This window comes from Acartia tonsa, chromosome 14, assembly GCF_053477335.1.
Source record: "Acartia tonsa isolate MP-2025a chromosome 14, ASM5347733v1, whole genome shotgun sequence".
NCBI classification, from domain to species: Eukaryota; Metazoa; Arthropoda; class Copepoda; order Calanoida; family Acartiidae; genus Acartia; species Acartia tonsa.
In genome coordinates this window covers 33,469,748-33,492,000 of record NC_137273.1, presented here as the reverse complement: position 1 = coordinate 33,492,000, position 22,253 = coordinate 33,469,748, and the positions used below count along the sequence as shown (strand labels likewise).

The 22,253-nt window shown below is 32.1% G+C and overlaps 2 protein-coding genes across 2 annotated transcripts; both read left to right on the top strand.

The window, feature by feature from the left end:
* The first annotated feature begins 346 nt into the window (after positions 1 to 346).
* Positions 347 to 6,697, top strand: LOC145305571 (uncharacterized). The gene is made up of 11 exons (XM_080147253.1): positions 347 to 452; positions 913 to 993; positions 1,481 to 1,518; positions 1,910 to 2,021; positions 3,559 to 3,618; positions 4,213 to 4,251; positions 4,653 to 4,691; positions 5,199 to 5,243; positions 5,575 to 5,619; positions 6,118 to 6,148; positions 6,507 to 6,697. Exons 1-11 carry the CDS (start codon positions 350 to 352, stop codon positions 6,625 to 6,627), a joined length of 714 nt encoding a protein of 237 aa, XP_080003379.1. The 5' UTR covers positions 347 to 349; the 3' UTR covers positions 6,628 to 6,697.
* Positions 6,698 to 7,213: 516 nt separating this feature from the next.
* On the top strand, positions 7,214 to 15,891 carry LOC145305570 (snaclec GPIB-binding protein subunit beta-like). Its single transcript, XM_080147252.1, has 11 exons — positions 7,214 to 7,246; positions 8,287 to 8,376; positions 9,690 to 9,748; positions 10,372 to 10,444; positions 11,254 to 11,313; positions 12,116 to 12,168; positions 12,349 to 12,421; positions 13,307 to 13,405; positions 13,883 to 13,953; positions 15,533 to 15,611; positions 15,744 to 15,891. The coding sequence occupies exons 3-11, from the start codon at positions 9,746 to 9,748 to the stop codon at positions 15,776 to 15,778; spliced, it is 546 nt and encodes a 181-aa protein (XP_080003378.1). The 5' UTR covers positions 7,214 to 7,246; positions 8,287 to 8,376; positions 9,690 to 9,745; the 3' UTR covers positions 15,779 to 15,891.
* Positions 15,892 to 22,253: the final 6,362 nt, after the last annotated feature.

Below are 22,253 nucleotides of genomic sequence, written 5' to 3'. Positions count from 1 at the left end.
GCAGAATAAAATGATTAGTTTTTTGTCAACAGAAAGCAGAGTCACATCATGTTCTATAAAACTTTTCCTAATTATACCAAAATTTTCGATTTCCCCGCCCCCCCTTCCCCAGTTTTTAACCTAAAAAATCTGTTATATATTAATTTAAAGTTCGTTTTTAAAGTGTTCGATCATGTATTTGGACATAACTCTGTAAAAAATGCTTACAAAACAGACCTTTTCATTAATTATCCATGATATAGAAGGATATTTTAAACTGCTTCAGTATCTAGGTCGAAAACGGTCTGTTTTGTAAGCAATTTGACATGATTATGGCCAAAATACATGATCGAAAACTTACAGACTAAAGATGATGATTTTAAAAGAATATTTATTGATTTTTATGTGCTATGGTATAATAAAATCCAACTATAATATACTCAACTATGCATATACAAGGAGAGATTTAACTGGTAAGTACACGGAATACGTATAACAAAAAGTACATTTGTCATTGTGTATGTAAGTTGGAAGCTTAGTAATGATCCTGGGCAGGTTCTAGGCTATGGTAAGGATAGGTGACCTCCCCCCTCTCCCTTCAAGAGATATGGTAGTTTATGGGCTTGAATATTATTAGGGCAGGTAAAGTTAATAATAAAGACATTAAAAAGGGTTCCTAGTGCTATTAGATGAACAATTTAATAGAGCTTACCGTAGGGGGAATGACATGGCCCAAAACATTCACAATTAGGATACAAGATAAAAGTAGTGCAATCCAAAGGTTGGTTGTCCTTAGGACATTTGCCCTTTTACTCTTCACTATTAAGATTTGGTTTTGAAATTCAAAAGACGACCATACTGGCCTTTAGAGGTTATCTAGATTTTGGGAAAATATATTTATTACATTTTAAAGTTTTTAAATTTTAATTTTAGTGAAGCTGGTTGGTCCCTCTACTATAGGGAGGAGCATAGGGAATGGATTTACTCAATGTGCATCAACTTGTAATCGTCTAGGCATACAGCTCAAATCTTCATATAATTGCAAATCACGTAAAGGGGAAGGAATGTTTTCTGTAGGTATCTCGTAATCAATAGACTAATGATATTTATTAACAACCCAGATACATCTAAAAAGATGTTTCACAGTAATTAAATGTAATATTCTTGTGTTTAAATTACATTATATTGAAACTATATTCAGCCCGTGAAAAATAGTATTATTGGTTTTTAACTAAGCAGTCAATGAGACTTAATTTAACCCCTATGAGTTTTAAGGGATAAATGTTTGGAGAATCCGAGCTCACCCATAGACATTTCATTCCTCTTTATATCTGACATGGAAGCAGCGCATTTTGTAAATGTTGAAAATTAGAAATCTTTGTCTAGTAAAAGTTATCGCAAATATAGGTATTAAATAACAGTTGAACAATGAAAATGACCCTCTCACATTTTTTCAAGTGGCCAAAAATTGCATTAGAATAATTTAAGCTGCACTGTTCAGGGATTGATTGTGCTGGATTTACTTTTGATCATGATATGGTAGGAATTTTTATAAAATTCTTTTCAACTAACAGCTGCTTATTATGATGTAATCATAGAATATTAAGTTAGATAAGAATATGATAAAGTTTAACAATTCTATAACATTAATAGTTGCATCATGAGTGTTCATTAAGAGTATGGGTCACATACTCTTAGAGTACAGTTTAGGGTCTTTCAGTTTTCTCCTTTTCTTCATGAAGTGAATTATATGCACTCCAAATTACAATCCCAACAATACTTTCAGAAGGACAGATAGACACAGTACACTATTAAGAAGCTTCTTCACTAAAAGAGGCATCTTTATCACATCATTAAGGTTTTTGTAATATTATTGTAAAATATCACCGTATTATAAGGACAATTGCACAAAAATTTCTTTCAAATTCAGGGTCACTGTGACTTTTGGAAGTATGAATGTACAGTGCCTAATCAGAGACTGATAGTTAGAAATATATCAAATACCAACTTCTATTTCCGTGAAGACAATGGGGGAATGGAGGGTAAATATTTTATCTCATCTGGTGATAGAATGTTGCTATTCTTACATTCAAAATAAATGCTGGAATAAGCCTTAAAATATTTAAACACTAGTCTCTCATTGGACATGAAATGACGTCCAATAAGAAAAAGGAATAAAAATATGGAAAAGAAAGTTATTTTTTTTCCAAAAAAAATCTTGGCATTTTCATACAGTAATAGTTATTCCAACATTTTTTGGCATTCAAAATCAAGTTTCATAAAAATAATAATATTTAACATAAAAAAGAAATTTATTAAATAATTTTTTTTTCTTTATTTGTTGAAGATTTGAGCCCAAGCTTTTTCTGAGGAGGGAGACCCCCTTGACCCCCCCCCTGACACTCTTTTTTACAGCTTATATTATTTTTGTAAAATATTATAATAATTATTCCACTATGATCTTGTAAATTTCCAAATATGACTATTTTAACTGTGTAGGCATTAGAAGTTAAAAAGGAAATAATTTGCTGTACATTTAATTAAAATTTAAAAATTGTAATAGTTATTTCTCGCATTGTATTATAAACGGCTGTCCGCGGATATAGAATGTACAATTATAAGATTAAAACCAGTTTTTTAGCCCCGAGGTGCCGAAGGCACGGGCTAAAAAAACTGGTTTTAATCTTATGATCTTATAATACGATGCTAGACATAGTTTTTTTGTATGGATGAGAACCGGTTCCTATCCACCGGATTCGAATGAATACGAGAAATAAAATTACGACATGATCTTTAAAATTTAAATACAAGAATAATTTTGTACTGTGTACATTAAAGTGGATTGATTTTCAATGATTTTCTAATTTTAAATGTTCTACATGTCTGATCATCATAAAAGAGACCAAAAAATGAAATAAAAATATTTTTGATAATGGGGAGGCAACACTGATGCATGTAAACTTTTAGGAAGACACTTGTGGGGGGAATAATTTTTTTCCTAAGGAGGGGGGGGGGGGGGGCGCAAGTACTTTTTCTTTAAAAGTATAGCTTTATGCACCTTCCCAATTTTGTCTTGAAGAGTAGAATAAGATTAAAAAATCCATTTTTAAAACTATTGATCCTAGCAAGAGAAATCCTTAATTAACTTTCAAAACTAAGAGATTTTACATTTGATTTAAGATTTTTCAGGCTTGGATGAATATTTTTCAAAACCAATTTATTATTCTTATTTTACTTAACAAGACAAATTCAAAAAGATGCATAAAGCAATACTTTGAAAGAAAAAAAATTGCACTCCCAAATTTTTTTAATGCATGGGCACACCTTCTCCCCTTTCTCCCCCAAGGACAAAATAATTTTTTAATATTTATGTTTCTTATATTTAGCTACTCAAATTTTCAAAATTGAAAAAAATAATCCTAAGAGGATAATACCCAAAGTTCCAAACTTTTAGTGTACAATCTGCTTAATCAACAATTTTAATACAGAATAGATAATTTTGTTTATAATGTATTGTGTATTAACTTATCCTTTAAGATCCCTGACTGTATGTATTTAAGCATACTTGTTTATTTTAAGTGCTGTGCAATGAAGTGGATGATAATGATTCTTGTTGCTCCTCAACTAATGTTTGCAGGAAATGCTCTAAACTTTCCCTCCCCTCTTAATAGATATATATAGTGTCTAGATGACCATGATTTAAATAAACCAATAGAAAAATAGTGTTTGAATAATCCAATTATATTTTTTGATTAAAACGTGTACATATTTTTGGAAGAAAAGAGTAGTTTTTCTTACAAATTGTCCTTAATTAAATAGCTAAATGTTTTAGTGTTATACTGGTTGCTCACTCCTAGAGACCTCTAACACTTGAGTAAAAAGGGGGTGGGGATTGGTCCCTCTTTTAATTTTAGTTTAAAAGAAAATAATGGGGTATTTCATCCTCCTTGGAGGCTTGAAGTAGCTTCACCCAAGATATTTAAAACCTTTCCTGTACCTGGGAACAATATTTATACAGAAAGTAGTCAGATCCTGTTACTGTTACTAGCGGCTACATCCCTAGAGGTCTCTAGGGGCACTTGAGGATGGAGGAGTTGAGTCCCCAAACTTAAACAGACACACTTCCTATTACTTTATTATAAGGATACATTAACAACTCTGAAGTATATGATGTGGTCAGAATTTACCTATTCCTAAGTTGTTGAGAAAGTAGAGTGCTCATTAACCGCAGGATAGCTGGAGGAGATTGTGATAGTGATGCTGATTGTGCAGGTACAATAATATCTCTAGAAATGTCTTATATCTAAACTTTTTAGAAGAATAATGTGTTTTTTGAAGCTAATATTTTGCTACCAGATTCACAATTTTAGCAAGACCTTAAGTTTTATCAGTACAGACTTCAGCGAGGGATGGGACATTAGACTGTAAATTACAATGGTACACTTAGATTTATAACCACGTCATCTTATTAGTGGGCTCCAAAATTCTAGGGTCTTTTATTAGATTTAGATTAGTCGGTTCCTGATTAGCAGTGTTCAAACTTTACAACCAAAAATTTATATTTACAGAAGAGATTGTTTAGCTATTGTTTTGATCATAGATATACAAATTAAAATACTTGTTTATTGGTAATTAAATAGACATAAAAATTTACATTTTTTTTATTGATTTAGAGGGACTGAAGTGTGGAGAAAACAACTGTCCTTATCCATGTAATCATTTTCAAAAGCACAGCTTTTCTATAATTAGATAGACCTGTCTCTAAAACTGATAGCTCATTTCATTAATTTAGGCATGTTAGAATTTTATATTTTGTAAATCTTTTATTTATTTTAAAAAATGAAATATTTACAATGATTATATTACCTTACAAAAAAGTGGCTGACATAGAAATTCCATAATGGCTTTGGCTATAACCCCTTTGTTAGTGAGTCCATCTATCTAGCAAATTCTGCTATCTAATATAAACACTGATTTATTGATAATATTTTGCTGACCAATACACATCTACTCTATACTATTTGGGAGGGGGTGGCTTTACCTTATTTAACTAAATCTATTTTTCTTGGCTATGTGGACATTCTTTTGACAATAACTCAATTACTAACTTTGTTGATTAGTTTTATTAGTTAATTATTTTGATTATTTTGATTTCTGAGCATTGCTACTTTTGAACATTGTGATTCTTTTTATAATTAATATAATTATTATTACATTAGTTGGTAAGAATCAAATGGGTGATGATTGCTGCTATAGGCCATGTGGTAAGTAACATGTTGTTGTACTTTGAACCTTTTTGTTGACACATAAATGTATTGAAAAGTTTTATATAAGGTGTATATATGATAGACAGTGATAATAAATGAAAAACAGTACATGATTTGGTTCAAGACACCAACTATATAATATACATGCTCAAAATTAAAATAAATCAAACTTTGACTTTTAAATTAATGTGTGCAGCGCAAACATTTTTTTAACTTCACTGTTTTAATGAGGGCATAGGAAAAATAATTTTACTTCATGATCTCTTTCAGAGATATTACTGAACATTCACATGTACAAAACTTTATAATATTAATTTTCCAACTTTAGAAAGCATTGGATGTCCTGATGGATGGGCTGAAGACACAACCACAGGTAGATAGATAGATATTTCAATCTATATGAGGAGGTTTTTTTTTGTTTTTCATCATTAAGAATGTATATTTTACATCAATATTGCATCTATTGTCTAAACCTTTGCCTGTAGAATTTTGTACTTTATTAAAATGGCAAAAGGACTGAATATGGTTAGATATCTTTATAATAAAGTAACAGGATCTCTGTCTGTGTGTGTGTACGAAAGGTTCTCGCTAACCACTGAACCGATATGGTTCTCCTTTACAATGTAGCTTCTCATAGGTTCTGGAAAGGTTTAAAATATTTTGGGAGAGAGTTCTCATTCCCCTGCTCCATTTTTTTTTTTTGGGGGGTGGGCTTTTTTTACTTTTTATTTTTAAATTAAACAACAAAATCAATGGGAGGGAGGTGGAATTCAACCCCCTTCCCTTTTAAGTTCACCTAGAGGACTCTAGGGGCGTTGCCACTAGTATTGGATAAATAAAAGATATAACTTAGTTATTTTTTATGTTATAGGCAAATGCTACATAGTGGACACTACAGCACTGTAATGGATTGTCAACTTTTAAATTTACAGTCAAACAAATATTTTATCAAACCACCGCCTTCCATTTAGTTAAAAACATATATAGGTCCAAAATTCCAAAGAATAGTTATAAACCTTCCCTAAACCTATGTGAAGAATCGCTGTAAATGATATCCATATCGGTCCACAGGTTACAGAGATTACACGCTACACACATATACAGACAGACATGCTTTTACTTTTATATAAGGAAAAAAAAACTGTAAGAGATAATCATATCGCTTTAGCTGTTAGCGAGATCCTTCATTACACAAGACACACATACATCATGTTACTTTTAAATACTTTAAATGAAAAAGCTGACAATGGTGATACAAAGATGGTGGAAAAATGCAAATATCCGCTGTCAAGACTGGTTTGGGGGTGGATTAGCAATCATTGATACGCCACAGGAAATTATTCATACATTTTGTGTTTGTATCTGCCAGAGCCTTGTATAATGGATAGCCTATAGAGATCTAACTTTTGGTGCATTTCTGAACCAAATCTTGCGAAATGATTATATGGGCAAAATTTCTAACCAACCTTTTTATTTAACAACCAATGTCTGCAAGTCATAACTGTTTTGGGTCAAGGAATTTCCCTTATGTTGAGCACATGACATAGCAGCAGTAGGAACCATTTAACCTCTTCAACTATGTCAAGGTGATGGTCCAAGATTCAAAGCTATCATCATCCTATAAACGGGAGGATGCGCTTGTGTCTGTTTATGTTATGGTTGTCAATACTATACTAAAAATCCTTTAATATATACAATTGTATCATGAAGAAAATTACAATCAAGAAGTGCATGCTCAATGATTCGCTCCTCTTGGTGAATTTGTTATAACCCTATATAGGGGGAAGGGGGGATTAAATGACCCCCCCCCTCTGCTTGCTCCGAAACTCTAAGAGATATTTAGATACGCCAAAAAATATTCATTATCAAAATTAAAATTTTGTTTATTTACCATTCAAAACAACAACAACAATAGAGAAAAACTATTATAAGAACTAAACTTTTTAAAGACTGTAAAAATGTGTCAATATTTTGATTGTAGGATAAGTTATTTATTGCATGTAAGTATTTTTTATATTTTTTTTATAAATCATCTACATTATTATATTATATCCTTACATAAAAGTAACAGGGTCTGTGTTTATCCTAGGAACTGCTGAATTAATATGGTTCTCCTTTACAGGGTAGCTTCTCATAGGTCTTGGGAAGGTTTATAACTATTTTTGGGGAGGGTACCACTACCCTCCCAAGAGAAATCGCACCTAGAAAAAATACCCTCCAACCCCCCCAAAAAAATTTAATTTAATTTTTTAAACTAAAAAATAAAAAAATAGGGGCGTCAGCCCCCCTCCCCCAAAAAAATTGTTTTTCTTATATCTAAAATAAAATCTAAAAAATATTAATCAAATTTAACTCCCCCCGCCTCAAGTGCCCTTAGAGGCCTCTAGGGGCGTAGCCGCTAGTATAATTATATTATGTCCTTACATAAAAGTATCATGATTTGTGTCTGTGTGTCTGAATCGATATGGTTCTCTTTGAAAGTGTAGCTTCTAATAGGTCCTTGAAAGATTTATAACTATTTTGGGGATGGATTGGATACCCCCTCCCCACTTCAAGTGCTCCAAGAGGTATGTAGGGGCGTAATTGCAAGAACTTTGAATTTAACAATGAATTTTTTATTGGCTAGCAAGTTACTTTTATATTCATAGAAGATTATAATCATAAAATTAATTTAATTTTTATTAAATATAGAAATTTTTAAACTCTCACAGTAAAATACTAAAAACGTTAAACATGACAAAGTAAAAATAAGAGTAAAAATTTTTTCAAACTCAGCTTGCAGGGAGAAGGATTGCTGTAATAGTTATTAATCGCATCCTATGATAGACAGCTTTCCGTGGATATCAAAATAAAAAAAACCCGGTTTTGTTAGCCCCAAGGAGCCGGAGTCCTGTGCTATCAAAACTAGAATTGATTAACATTTGAGGAAAATTGTCTTTGATTTGATGCTATACATGATATTTCAGTATAGCTGAGAACCGGTTCTAATCCAGCGGATATTAAACGGTTTCAAATCCATAATGTACATTTATTTATTCAGCTTATGCTGGACAATGGGATTACTGGCTTTGGATTGGATTATCTGATCTTGATAAGGATGGACAATATAATTGGGTAGATGGCAATACAGGTATTGATAAATAGATAAGTGTAAATAAAGGTATGGTATTGATAAGTAGATAAGTGTAAATAAAGGTATGGTATTGATAAGTAGATAAGTGTACATGACATATTTTATAATATCTGAACTTTTGTTCTATGACTTGAATTGCTTATTGGAGTGAGGTATCACATAGCCCGGGCCTGAGAAACCCAGTAATAGGGGATTTTAATTTCCCGCCTAATTTTAAAGGTCTCAATGTTAATTATTGGGGTTGAACACCCTGATCAGCGCTAATAAGCATTATAGATAGAATTTTTAAACTGCTTTGTTATTTTGTGCCAAAATATTCAAATAATTTTTAAAAAATATGTTAAGTTTTTAAAAAACTGATTGAAATGCTCAAAAATGGTAATTTATAAAAAAAACTTACTAAAATAGACATTTTATTATTATAGGTATTAATGAAGCATACATGTTGGAGGGTGACGCAAATTTCAGCTCTCAGATATTGCGATTTGAGAAAAATTTATCTTGATATCATAGCGAATCAAATAATCTTGCAAGCCTAAAATAGTAAACCAAATAGCAAAAACTAAGATCTTAAATTTGCGTCACCCTTTCAACATTTTGTATGACCGCATACGACCGCGAGAAATGGCATGTTATTAAACTCATTATTATTATCCCCTTTACACTACCTTAATATCCAATTTGAGGGCAATGTTAAACCGGAATAATTTACCTTGAAATTTGTTGGAATCCCTAAGTATGAACTTTAAATCCTATTACTGGCTTTTTGAAGCAGGGTATTTGAATGCTACCCCGCTTATTGATGTTGTAACCACTGTTCATAGCAAAACTATAATTAGGGTCTGTCAGTCCATAATGGTTAGTTTTTTTGTTAATTGTTAGAATAGTACTATCGATTTCAAACTTTGCATGATGTTTGCAATAATTTAGGTACAATTTAGAAAGCGTAGCAACTATGTAATCGTTACAAGAATGTCCGTGCGTTGATTCAAAACATGTTGATTATAGCCTATTTGACAACAATCTTTTATGTGATATAATTATCCTATTCATTTGATTTTTTATTACTGATTTCTATTACAACAAGTTACAATGTTATAAGGGAAACATTTTTATAATCAAGTCATAAAAATGTAATTATGTCCTAAAACAGTATCCACTATTAGAGCAGTTTTTAAAACAAATTTACTTAAAACTTTGCAATTATATTCTCCTTAGTCAATTCTGACACTCTACAATAGATAATGTTCGTTTATCCTTCCGTATCAGAGCTACACTTTTGTGCATGTTGTCATCCTTGTTTAATTTAGCTTTGTTTCTTGACTGGTATAGGGGAGCGCCCGATGGTGGTGAAGAAAACTGTGTTATGGTAATACACTTTAATTATCCTTACAAAAAAAGTAACAGGATGTCCGTCTGTCTGGACAGGTTTTGTTCTCGTCTACAGTTAATCTTCATATACGTCGAAAGAAAGTTTCATAGAAGGGAATCTTTACCAAAAACAACGGTTGTCTAGCTGATATAGCATCGGAGAAATTTACATTTCTCCCAATAGCAGAAGGTACGTTCTGTCGGATGGACAGCCAAAAGGAATTATTGAGTAGCTTTGCTACTTAAAAGTTGCATGTTGCAGCCTCAAGTTGCTTTTTTTCCCATTGAGGTAATTAAAAAAAATATGTACTATCGTGGGAATCATAACATCGTCTACCCAAATGAAAAAAATTGTGAATGGATCGCCAATTTTCGCGCCTACCCAAATGAAAAAATTGCGAATGGGTTGCCAATTTTTTGCGAATAAATGGCGAATTCGCAATACACACTAGGGGGGAATTGGATTTACTCAGCTGCTATAAAAATTATATCTCTAATTTTTCTATTCAACATTTCAACTATTTAATAGCAAGATTTTGTTTTTTTAGCTTATATATATGTTAGCTAATATATATGTTAGCCATAAAAATTGACGAAAAACTGTTGAATTTTATGTTTTAGTTAAAGCCGGAGGGAAACGTATGGGATGATTTGACTTGCCAGTTTAAGTTGTATAGTCTTTGTGAATATTCAGGTTTTATTATTAAAAGCGAAGCTTTTCTATACTTAGGGTCGGTCAGTCCGTCCGTCCGTAACGGATAGCTTTTTTCGTTAATTTAGGCATATTAAACTGTCCTATCGATTTCAAACTTTGCATGGTGATTCCTGTAGTAGTTAGGTACGATTTAGTAAGCGTAGTAACTCTATAATCATTACCATAATGTCCGTACGTCCATTTTAAACATGTTGCGTTTTTTACTTTATTAACAATTTTTTTTTTATGCGATCTAATTATACGATAGATCTGATTTTGGGATTCCTGGGACAATAAAGTACAATGTTATAAGCGAAGCAACTCTATAATAAAGTCCTTAAAATGTAAGTATCTCCATAAACATTATCCTGTATAAAGCAGACTTTCAACAAATTTACTTACAATTTTGCTGATATTCTGATTTTCATTTCTGACACTATACAAGTGGTAATGTCCATTTGTCCTACCGTTTCTGTGCTTCGCTTTTATGGATGTTATCATCATTATTTTTTCCTATTTATTTCAAAGCTGAAATGAAGAGCTTCAAAAATGAAATACACTATCCACTGTTGGAATTTATTTTGGTAAAGATAGTAGTTCCTGTATCAGTTAGGTATAATTTGGAAAGCGTAGAACTCTATAATAATTACTAAAAAGTCCGTATGTCCAATTTCAATATGATTAATTTTTAACTTTATTTAGCGTTTTGACAAAACTTCCCCTATGATATACCTAACTTATTTTTAGATTTATACATTAGAAATGTTGATTCCTAGGTTAATTAGTCAATAGATTATTCTGAATTTTAGGTGAGAACTTCAAAGAGCCCCCAAGATGTGATGAAGGGTGGATTGCAGAGCCATTGACAGGTAATAACAAAACTAAAGAGAATCCACATTGAAAATATTTGCATTACCCTTCAAAATATTTTGTTCAGCTACGCAAACACTTTTATTTCAAATAAAAATTTAAAAATGGGGTGAAGTTTGTTTGTTTATTACATTAGGTAACGTTAGTTTAGGTCAAATTCTAAATTCTAAAGGAAAATTTCCCCACAACCCCCTTACCCTTTTCCTCTCCGTATTACCCACCCCTCTTCAGTTACATTAAAAAAAAACAAGATATAATACTTACTTCCAAAGGTTTCGTGATTTTTTTTGTAGAATTGATTGTTAGAATAGCTAGGCCTGGTTGCTCCCAAAAGGTTCTAAAAGCTTAGGCATCAAATGTGGATTAGTCAAAACATTTATATTTTCTTTCAAAGTTAAAAACTACCAAAAATATCATGACAACATCCATATAAGCGAGGCTCTGAAATTGAAGGAAAAACGAACATTACCACTTGCAAAGTGTCAGAACTGAATAAGCAGATTATTATTGAATAATTATAATCAAAATTGTCAGTAAATTTGTTGCAAACCTGCATAAATACATAAAACTATTTAAGGACATACTTACATTTCTAGGACTTAATTATAGAGATGCTTCGCTTATAATATTGTACCTTGTTGTAATAGGAATCAGTATTCCAAAAATCAGATGAATGGGATAACTCTAACATACAAAAATTTGACGTCAAAAAGTAAAAAATCTTTGACGGACGGACCGACCCTAATCATAGAAAAGCTTCGCTTTAAAATCATTACTCATAGAATAATTGCCTTACTTTAGGATACTGTTACAAATTGGTGAAAACTGCGATGAACTACACCGATGCCAGGAATGTTTATGTAGCAGACATTAAATATTTTTTTCTCTTATTTGTTCGAATCCTGTGGATAGGAACCGGTTCTCATCAATACGAAAAAATTATGTCTAGCATCGTATTATATCCAGCTTGCTACGAATATAGAAATGTACAATCATAAGCGTAGCAGCTAGTATAAACATGAAATAACAGGAAGCATTGTCAATCATTGGGAGAAAGATCAGATTTAGTGACCATACATTCAGAAAGGGAAAATATATATGTGAAAAGTAAGTACAACTAGAGAGAGAAGGGAACACATTCGGCTGTTTATTATAATAGTCCCCAAAGTTTTATTATTTGTTGGTTAACAACTTTGGGGATTTTAGAGAATTTTCATTGGTGGATTATTTTGTTGAGTGTTCAAACGTTTTTAAACCACTAATTGTACTCTGCATAATTTTGTGTATCATGATTGGGGATGTTTCGATCTTTTAGACAAGATGAAAATCTGGTGTAAGATCCAAGTAATCATACATTCATTAATGATATATGCCAATGCATCTTCTCTCACACACTAGACATAGCAGCAGCAGGTGCCATTTTTAACGTCTCTAGAATAACGTGGTGTGTACACTGTACAACACTCGAACCTGAAAGCGTTTACGCTAATGCTGCGAATTAGATCTTGGGATAGAAAATGAATAGAAAATTTAGTGTTTCGTAAATTAGAAAGAAGTCATAACATTGTATGGTAATATTGCACCTGTTTTAGGCTTACGTAATCGTATTCCCCATTTTAAAACTGTTAATGTTGCACACCTGACATAGCAGCAGTAGTAACCATTTTTACGTGTTTTTTTTTATGACAACTTTAAGAATAGCATAAAAAAATTAATAGGATTTGTTCAAAGATCTATGACAAAATTAATAATCTATTTAGTAATGGATATAGAATATACGTGGATATTATGACAGGGGAAAAATTGTCGTCGGTTTAAGTTGCTAACATGGAAATTCCGTATTGGTCAGTTCGTTTATCCAGTAGAATAGAAGGGGATAGGGTAAATAGAGGTGGGGGAGAGAATTATTTTATTAGCCTGCTATCTGTTTCACTTTATCAGAGAAGATGAAAATCTGGTGTAAGATCCAAGTAATAATACATCCATTTTTAGCAATATTGAACGGTTTCCCATGTGGCTGCAATGGTTACTGGATGGGGCTGTCTGATCTCAACAATGATGAACAACATGAATGGTCGGATGGCCTGCCACGTAGGATTTAATTCCATTGATTTATCGTTTTATAAGCCGTTTTCCATGGATAGTAAAATGAAAAATCATAGGACTAATTCCAGTTTCATGACATTAAATGCCAAAAAAACAGGAATTAATTTTAGCCTAAATTCTCCATAATCAAATGCAATACATGATTTTGCTTGAATAGCTCAGAAAATGTATATCATTTTATCGTCCATTTTATTGGCCAGCTGATTAATTTAATCATTGTTGCGATACTTATTGACATAATTAGGTAGTTTCTCTAAAAATGTGTAGCGCGCATAGAATCTCCCCCCGCCCTCTTTATTATAAATAATAAAAAAGGAAGGGGTAGTTTTTATGTGTATTAGTGTTTAACCGACCCACCCCCCCCCCTCATTTTTAATTTATTTTAAAAAAATGGTAGGAGGTAGTTTTTTTTGCTCACTTGACACTTTGAGGAAAGCACCCTTAATCATGATATTTATCTAGTGGGTTACAATGACTGGGGCGCTGGTCAGCCTGATTGGGGACAATCTGGACCCCTGGAACTCTGCGTCAAGGTAATACATTTATTACCCTAGATGGTCAATCACACACAATATTCTTTCCGACTAAAAGCTACGAGCATTTTGTTGAAGACGAAGAAAGTCCCTCAATGACGTCATAAAAATGAGGGATGAGAAGAGGAGTGGGAAAGAAACTCCCTAAAAAAGAGATGGATAATCTCTCGTTTTTATGACGTAACATGCTGATTTTTTGAGGGACTTTCTTTGTCTTCCATTTTGTTTATATTTAGTTGATTTACCTGCATCCAGAAATGGTTTCGCCAAAAATTTTGACACTCCCCCCTTGAACCAATATTAAGGGGGGGTGTAATAATTAGAGGAGTGTATTTCAGGGGCTGGATACACCTTGCTAGTTTTCTGTAATTAGGGGTGTATTACATACTTAATTTCACCAGGATTGGTGGATACACCCCCATACTGCACCAGGGTGGTAGATACACCCCAATACTGCACCAGGGTGGTGGATACACACCCATACTGCACCAGGGTGGTGGATACACCCCCATACTGCACCAGGGTGGTGGATACACCCCCATACTGCACCAGGTTAGTGGATACACCCCCATACTGCACCAGGGTGGTGGACACACCCCATACTGCACCAGGGTGGTGGATACACCCCCATACTGCACCAGGGTGGTGGATACACCCCCATACTGCACGACTCTGCTTTTAAGAAGATGATTAAAGTCCCTCCATAGATTATGTAGTCATTCGATAGAATTGCCAATGAGAGGCCAGTATGCACTGTAAATGACCAATGGTAAAATTTATGCTGGCCTCTCATCGTATGACGTCATAATCTGTGGAGGGACTTTAATCATCTTCTGCTTTTAACATAGACTGACAAAAATGTAACAATTTAATTTTCTAAAGCAAAGAATATATCCTAATTTTAAAAAACCAAGTATTTTTTAAAAGATTTTTTTCTTGGGATGATATCTTTTGGTAGATTAGAGTTATATTTCATTGTTTCCATAAAAAAAGAAAGACAATCTTAAACAGAAAACAAAGTTGTGAGTTTCGTCGTATTTTCACAGTAGCTTTTGATAGGTTATTTTAGGTTAGGTAAATATTAATGATTATCCCCCAGGGTTAGGAAATTGGAGCCCACCGCAGGAGCTAGAAATAAAAGAAAAGCTACTGTGAAATACAAAGAAACCACCTACTTCGTTTTCTTTCCATGATCCTAAATGTTTTTTTTTGTCTGTCTTTGTGATTTGTAAAGCTTTATTGGATGTTCTATTTAGTGGACTCGTGAGGGTACTATAGTACTGGATGTTTTAATTCTTGTTCTATTTAGTGGACTCATGACGGGTACTATAGTACTGGATGTTTTAATCCTTGTTCTATTTAGTGGAGTCATGACGGGTACTATAGTACTGGATGTTTTAATCCTTGTTCTATTTAGTGGACTCATGACGGGTACTATAGTACTGGATGTTTTAATTCTTGTTCTATTTAGTGGACTCATGACGGGTACTATAGTACTGGATGTTTTAATCCTTGTTCTATTTAGTGGACTCATGACGGGTACTATAGTACTGGATGTTTTAATCCTTGTTCTATTTAGTGGACTCATGACGGGTACTATAGTACTGGATGGGAGGATACATTGTGTTCTAAAGAATTGTACTTTGTTTGCAAGAAAGGTATGAGTTACATAGAAGCTGCGCTTCCAGCAAGGACAGATAGGTTGAAAAGTTTTTTTTTTATTATGTCAAAGATCAAGTCAGTTTCATGATTTTGAATAACATGAAATGGGAAATAATACTATTTTTTAGATACTCAACTTCAAAAATTTTGGAGGGAAGAATAAATGGAGAAATCCAACATGTTATCAGTGGCCTTCAATTTCATCTTAAAATAAAACAATAAAAATTTCTTTCATATATCTATATTTAACAATAGTAATAAAATAATATAATTCAACCTTCTAATTATATTTATCAGCTACTAAAGACAGGAGAAATTAAAAAAAAATATATTTATAGGAAAAAATACATTTAGACAGTAAAATAGTTCATATATACAGATTTTTTTAATTGAGCCAAATCCTTTAATGTTTCTTTAGCAATTCTATGAGTTAGGGTTATCTAAGACTAACATATTCAATTATATCCATGTAATTCTAGGAGTTAGGGTTACCTAAGACTAACATATTCAATTATATCCATGTAATTCTAGGAGTTAGGGTTACCTAAGACTAACATATTCAATTATATCCATGTAATTCTAGTAGTTAGGGTTACCTAAGACTAACATATTCAATTATATCCATGTAATTCTAGGAGTTATGGTTACCTAAGACTAACATATTCAATTATATCCATGTAATTCTATGAGTTATGGTTACCTAAGACTAACATATTCAATTATATCCATGTAATTCTATGAGTTAGGGTTACCTAAGACTAACATATTCAATTATATCCATGTAATTCTATGAGTTAGGGTTACCCAAGACTAACATATTCAATTATATCCATGTAATTCTATGAGTTAGGGTTACCCAAGACTAACATATTCAATTATATCCATGTAATTCTATGAGTTAGGGTTACCTAAGACTAACATATTCAATTATATCCATGTAAGGATAAGGAAATCCTAACTTCTGGGTTACCCTAAGAAATTATATAGGATATGACATGATATAATATTAGAATTTTTCAACTTTCAATTTCATTAGTTAAATTGTTTTCTAACAAAAAATATCTTTGCTTTTAAAATAATAATTAAAAACGTTGTTAAAAAAATTATCATAAGATAAAATATATTATAATAGGTATTAGATAGAGGTAAAAAAAAACTTGACAATTGTAAATGCTAACTTAAATAAAATTTTGTCAAAAGATAAAATATTTATATCTTAAACAGCATTTTGTAGGGATTTACTGGTATGGTGGAGGGGGTGTTAATTCTTCACAACTAAGAGATTTGGCCAAAATAAGAAATGTCCCACTCATCCAAAAAAATATTCTTCCCCCACTTTCCTCTTGGGATCAACCTTCTAGAAGCTAGGGGCTCAGCTAACAAAAAATATCATTATAATACAATGCTGCTGCTGTGTATCAAAAGTTAGATAGATTTTTTGTCACACCATGGGATTAGATAATCAATCTTTGAGTTTAGAGAGTTTATTGTAGAATACGATAGAATAGTCCACCAGAGTAAGAGCAGAAAATCCAAGCCACAAGCCCAAAGCACTTCCTAGATCAACAACTAAACTGAAAATAAATTATAATTTTAACTACATGTGGATAAACAGTGACATAAATTGTCATAAGTTAATTAAAATTTAATCAATTTACCTAAATCTTTATAACCTAAATTCAATAAATATATGTATATAATTCTTAATTTTAAATCAACAGTTTTCATTCAAGATCTTTTATAGTTTTTTATTGTAAGTTTGAATTGTGTATGGTATTAAAAACCTGATTACCTGAAGATATCAAAAGCATACATTTGCTTATTTACAGTGATAACATCATCAACCTTTAAATATAAGTATGCATGGTCAATTAGATTTGTCTCATGTGCTGTTGTTACAATAGTTACACCAACTTCCCTACACGGGGGTAAGCAAGCCTAATATAGATTAACTTTTAACATTTAGTCATATTTTAATTTTAGGCAATGACAGAATAGTTATTTATTGCATCTTATAATAGAAAGCTTTCTGAAGATAAAAAAATAAAGATTAAAACCAGTTTTGTAAGCCCCATTTCATGTTTTTTTTAATATAATTCTTAGAAGGGAGGTTGTACCAAAAATTTTTCAGTATGGTATGGAACTGCTTCTAATTCAGCAAATATAATGCAATAGATATATTTATGTTAGTTCTAAATGTTAAAATTTAAAAGTCAGTCCTTTAGCCAATTTATTTCTCTTCCCATAAATAGATCTCTGAACTCATCATTAAGTTCCATACACTTGGAGAAAGTGGGAATCAATGTTTCTTTATGGTTATCTGTTTCACATATCATGTCAGAGAAAGATTGTGAGAACCAAGGAGGGAGGCATCCATAAAATTCCATAAACTTAGATTTCAGTGTATCTTCTACACAAGTGCCATAGCTGTAGTTTTTCATTTTACCATAATCAACACAGGATATTCCTTCATACAGAGTATTGTCATACAGTGTGTATTTCAATACAAGCGACATGTAATCATAGTGTCCATCATAATTTACTCCAAAACTCTTCCATTCATTTGTCAATTTAGGAATCATGAAGTGATTATCTTTTTCCTGTTCTACAAAGAAGACAGTACTTCCTTTTTTAGTACCAACATAAGCCTTGTCAGTGAGGTTTATTTTCTTACAATAACCATTAGTTATGAAGAATGCATCTTCAGCATCAACATTTTCTATCGTAAAAGAACTGTAATCCTGATCAAAGATTTGCTTTTGTAGTTTGGGATAGGATTCTTTTCCAGAAATTCCCTTCCATGTTCTAGTTGAATTCTTTTTACATAAACCTCCTCCAGATATATCTATAGGGGGTAAAAAGTCAATTAAAAACTAAAACTCACTCAAGTATTTAAATTTTGAAATTTATTTTGCATTACAAATTGATTCATGCACAAATATGTTATGTACATTTTTCAGATGCCAAATTCAAACTATATAAGTTAAAAATACATGGACAAATAAGGATCTTATTCTTGATTTGATTCTTCTTTTCATTATAAAAATAAGCTTTATTGGGGAGGTGGGACAACCCCTCTTCAAAATAAAAGAAAAGTCCAGACATGATTCTTTGAGCATTTAGATTAAATCTTATTCTTAAGGAAACAAAGCCCCTAAAAAATGATCCTTGGAGTACTCCCTTGCAAATTTCTCTTCTTTAAAATATTTTAGGGAACTTATTTTTTTATAATTTCCACCAAACCCCCTAGCCTTCACTACTTCAATTGAAATAAATTGAAAATAAGAGGGGGAGGGTAGTTTTTTCTATGCCTAATACATGCATGGGACCCTAACCCTACAAGGCCTGTAATTGCAGTGCCCTAAACCTGCAGGGCTACCTAGTACCCAATGTAACCTTACCCAACCTGAGCTTAAAAATAAATACAAACAAATAAGGGGGGGGGGGGTGTATTTTTGTGCTTGACTGGGCACTTGAGGTAAAACTGCCAATCATTGTATTACCTTGCTGTCCTAGAAGAAAGGTACGGTGTCCCGTGTAGCCAAACTGTTTAAAAGCTGTATAATTGACCACATTTTGTCCACAGATGTAAACAAATGGTTCTTTAATACCATTCCTTGAGACTTTTGAAGTCTCAATAAACACTGGTTTTTCTAAATACTTGGAAATTGAGTTCATCATTTGAAAAAGAAAGACTCCAAAAGCAATAATTCTAAAAACAGTTCTGATATTGATGACACTCTCCATTTTAAATTAGAGTAATAGTATTCTTGTTGCTAAAATTGACTCATTTATGAGCTTGAATTCTTAACAAAATAATTTTTTTCTTGACATAAGTCCTGATAAATTACTCACAAGTCCAAACTTAGAGCTTAACTAATGTGTAATTTTTTTAGTTAGGTTTGAGTTATAATGTATTCTATTAAAAACTTTTTATTAATGTTCGATAATCTATCAATAGAATTTGTATTGGATTTCAATAGGTAGATCTATTTAGAATTGATTATGCCTAATTTTGTCAATTATTTTAAAAAAAACGTAAGTAACGTAATTCTAAGGAAAATTATTGTGACCATAGTAGTAACTAATTTCAGATTTTTTGGTGGGGAGAGGGGTTTGCGAGTCAATATTTTTGTTTTATTTATAAAGTAGTTGTAAATCTTCCGCCAAATAGCTTAGAACCTGCACTAGACAAAATATAACTTCCATAAATATTCTTTTATAATAAATGGATATTTTAAGCCGTTTCCATGATCTTAGCAGACAAACATACAATCCACTGCTTATAAAAAATAGTGGTAGTCTTAGAATGAGGAAAGTCAATAAAATAAGATATGGTTTACACTAAAAACCTAATTTTATGACGGCATCATATAAACACTATTAACCCTTAACAGTCGGGCCCCTTCCCTGAACTCCCCCCCCCCCCCTATTATCTCAGTTCCTATTAGAGCTAGAGGGCTAAAAAATTGTTCAAGTCCCCTGATTGATTATGAATTACCGACCTTAAGTAAGTCAAAGTCAGTTTTCGCTTCCTTCACTCTTTTATTTAACAACCTTTGTTTTTAGGTCCTTTTTTACTTAAGAATTTCAAACGACTGTAATTTTCTTATTTTTGAGGCTAGAAGAACAATTTTTTTTGCAGAAAATGTTAATCTTTTTGTAAATTCTATATTAGAAATATCAAAATATAAATTTCAGCGGCCACAGCTGTACTTGGCAGGAAAACGATGGCAGAAATTTTAATACGTTATGTAGACATGTAAGAAAAGCTTAAGTTTAAAATTTGAAGTCTCTAAGTCAAAAATTGCGGCCACAGGAGCCTTTTAAAGATTTCTGGAGACCTAAAGGATCAGGAACTGCAGGATCATACCTGGAACCTAAAATTGACTTGAATACCTGTATTTCATATGAGTATGTACTACTACAGAATATTTTAGTATTTTGGTAAGATAAAATGCTTTGTTTCAGTCAAAAAAATATTTTTGCTCTTTACCTGGATGACCCTGCCATGTTTGCTGACATCCTGTGCCCGCCAGGATGGAGATATTCAAAAAATTCCAAATCTAAGTTATGTGTCATACCCATACTTAAAAAGTCACGCAGTTTGGGCTCTTTATCTTTCACACACAGAAAATGAGATAGAAAAAATCGGTCAACCTAAAGCTTCTTTAGGTCGACCTAAAATTTCCAGAGGTCGACCTATGTCTTTTGTGAACTAGGCTTATTTCAATAATCATCCAGTCTATAATATGATTTGTCTATAGGTTATGTAAAAAAGACCAATACATATTTAAGACAAAAAGGTTTGGTGATCTTTTACTATCTGAATGTATGTTTTTTAAAAGCGAAGCTTTTCTATAATTAGGGTCGGTCCGTCCGTCCGAGACAGATGGTTTTTTTTCTTTAATTTAGGCATGTTAGAATTGTCCTTTCGATTTCAAACTTTGCATGGTGATTCCTGTAGTAGTTAGGTACGATTTAGAAAGCGTAACAACTCTATAATCATTACAAGAATGTCCGTACGTCCATTTTAAACTTGTTGATTTTTCTACTTTTTTAACAACAAATTTTTATTATCCGATTGATCTCGTTTTTGGTATATTGATTCCTGGGACAACAAAGTACAATATTATAAGCGAAACAACTCTATAATCAAGTCCTAAAATGTAAGTATGTCCATAAACATTATCCTGTATCAAGCAGTTTTTCAACAAATTTACTTACAATTTTGCTTCGACTCTTATACTTTTATATTCTGATTATTCAGTTCTGACACTTTACAAGTGTTAATGTCCGTTTGTCCTACCGTTTCAGTGCCTCGCTTTTATGGATGTTGACATCCTTGTTTTTATTTAAAAAACACTTATATCTGCAGTATAACTTATTTTATCCATTGCATGTATTGGTTCATCCCAGGGAGGGAGGGGACATTGGGCTGTTTATTATACTAGTCCCAAAAGTCTTATAATAACGTTTTCTTATTCGTTTGTTTAACAACCTTGGGGACTTTTATTTAATTTTGATTGGTTGGTTCATTTATTTAAATGTCCAAACGTTTCAACTACTATTTTTTTTGCTACAAATGGGTAATTTGTGTATCATCATTGTGGATGTATATCAATTAATCAGCCATTGTCTTATTCCTTTATATCTCTGGGCTTGTCTACAATTTTTTGTGCTTTGCTTTTTATGGAGTGGGGACAAAACACCTAATTTAAAAATACCTAATTTAAAAATGCCTAATTTTATAAATGTCTAATGTGACAAAACACCTAATTTATAAATACCTAATTTAAAAATGTCTAATTTAAAAATACCTAATTTTAAAAATGCCTAATGTGATAAAACATCTAACTTTAAAAATGCCTAATTTTATAAACACCTAACTATAAATACCTAAGTTTAAAAATACCTAATTTTAAAATACCTAATCTAAAAAAACCTTATTTTCAGTATATCTTAAAACTGTTGTTAAATATATTAAACCGGCGACTACGCCCCCTAGAGGCCTCTAGGGGCGATTGCAGTGCGGAGGGGAATTCAATTAAGTCTTTGGGGGGAAGGGGGGGGATTGAGGGTTTTTTTGGTTTCTTCCCTAACCTAAGTAGCCGTAGCATCCCTTTTTTTTCTTGGGG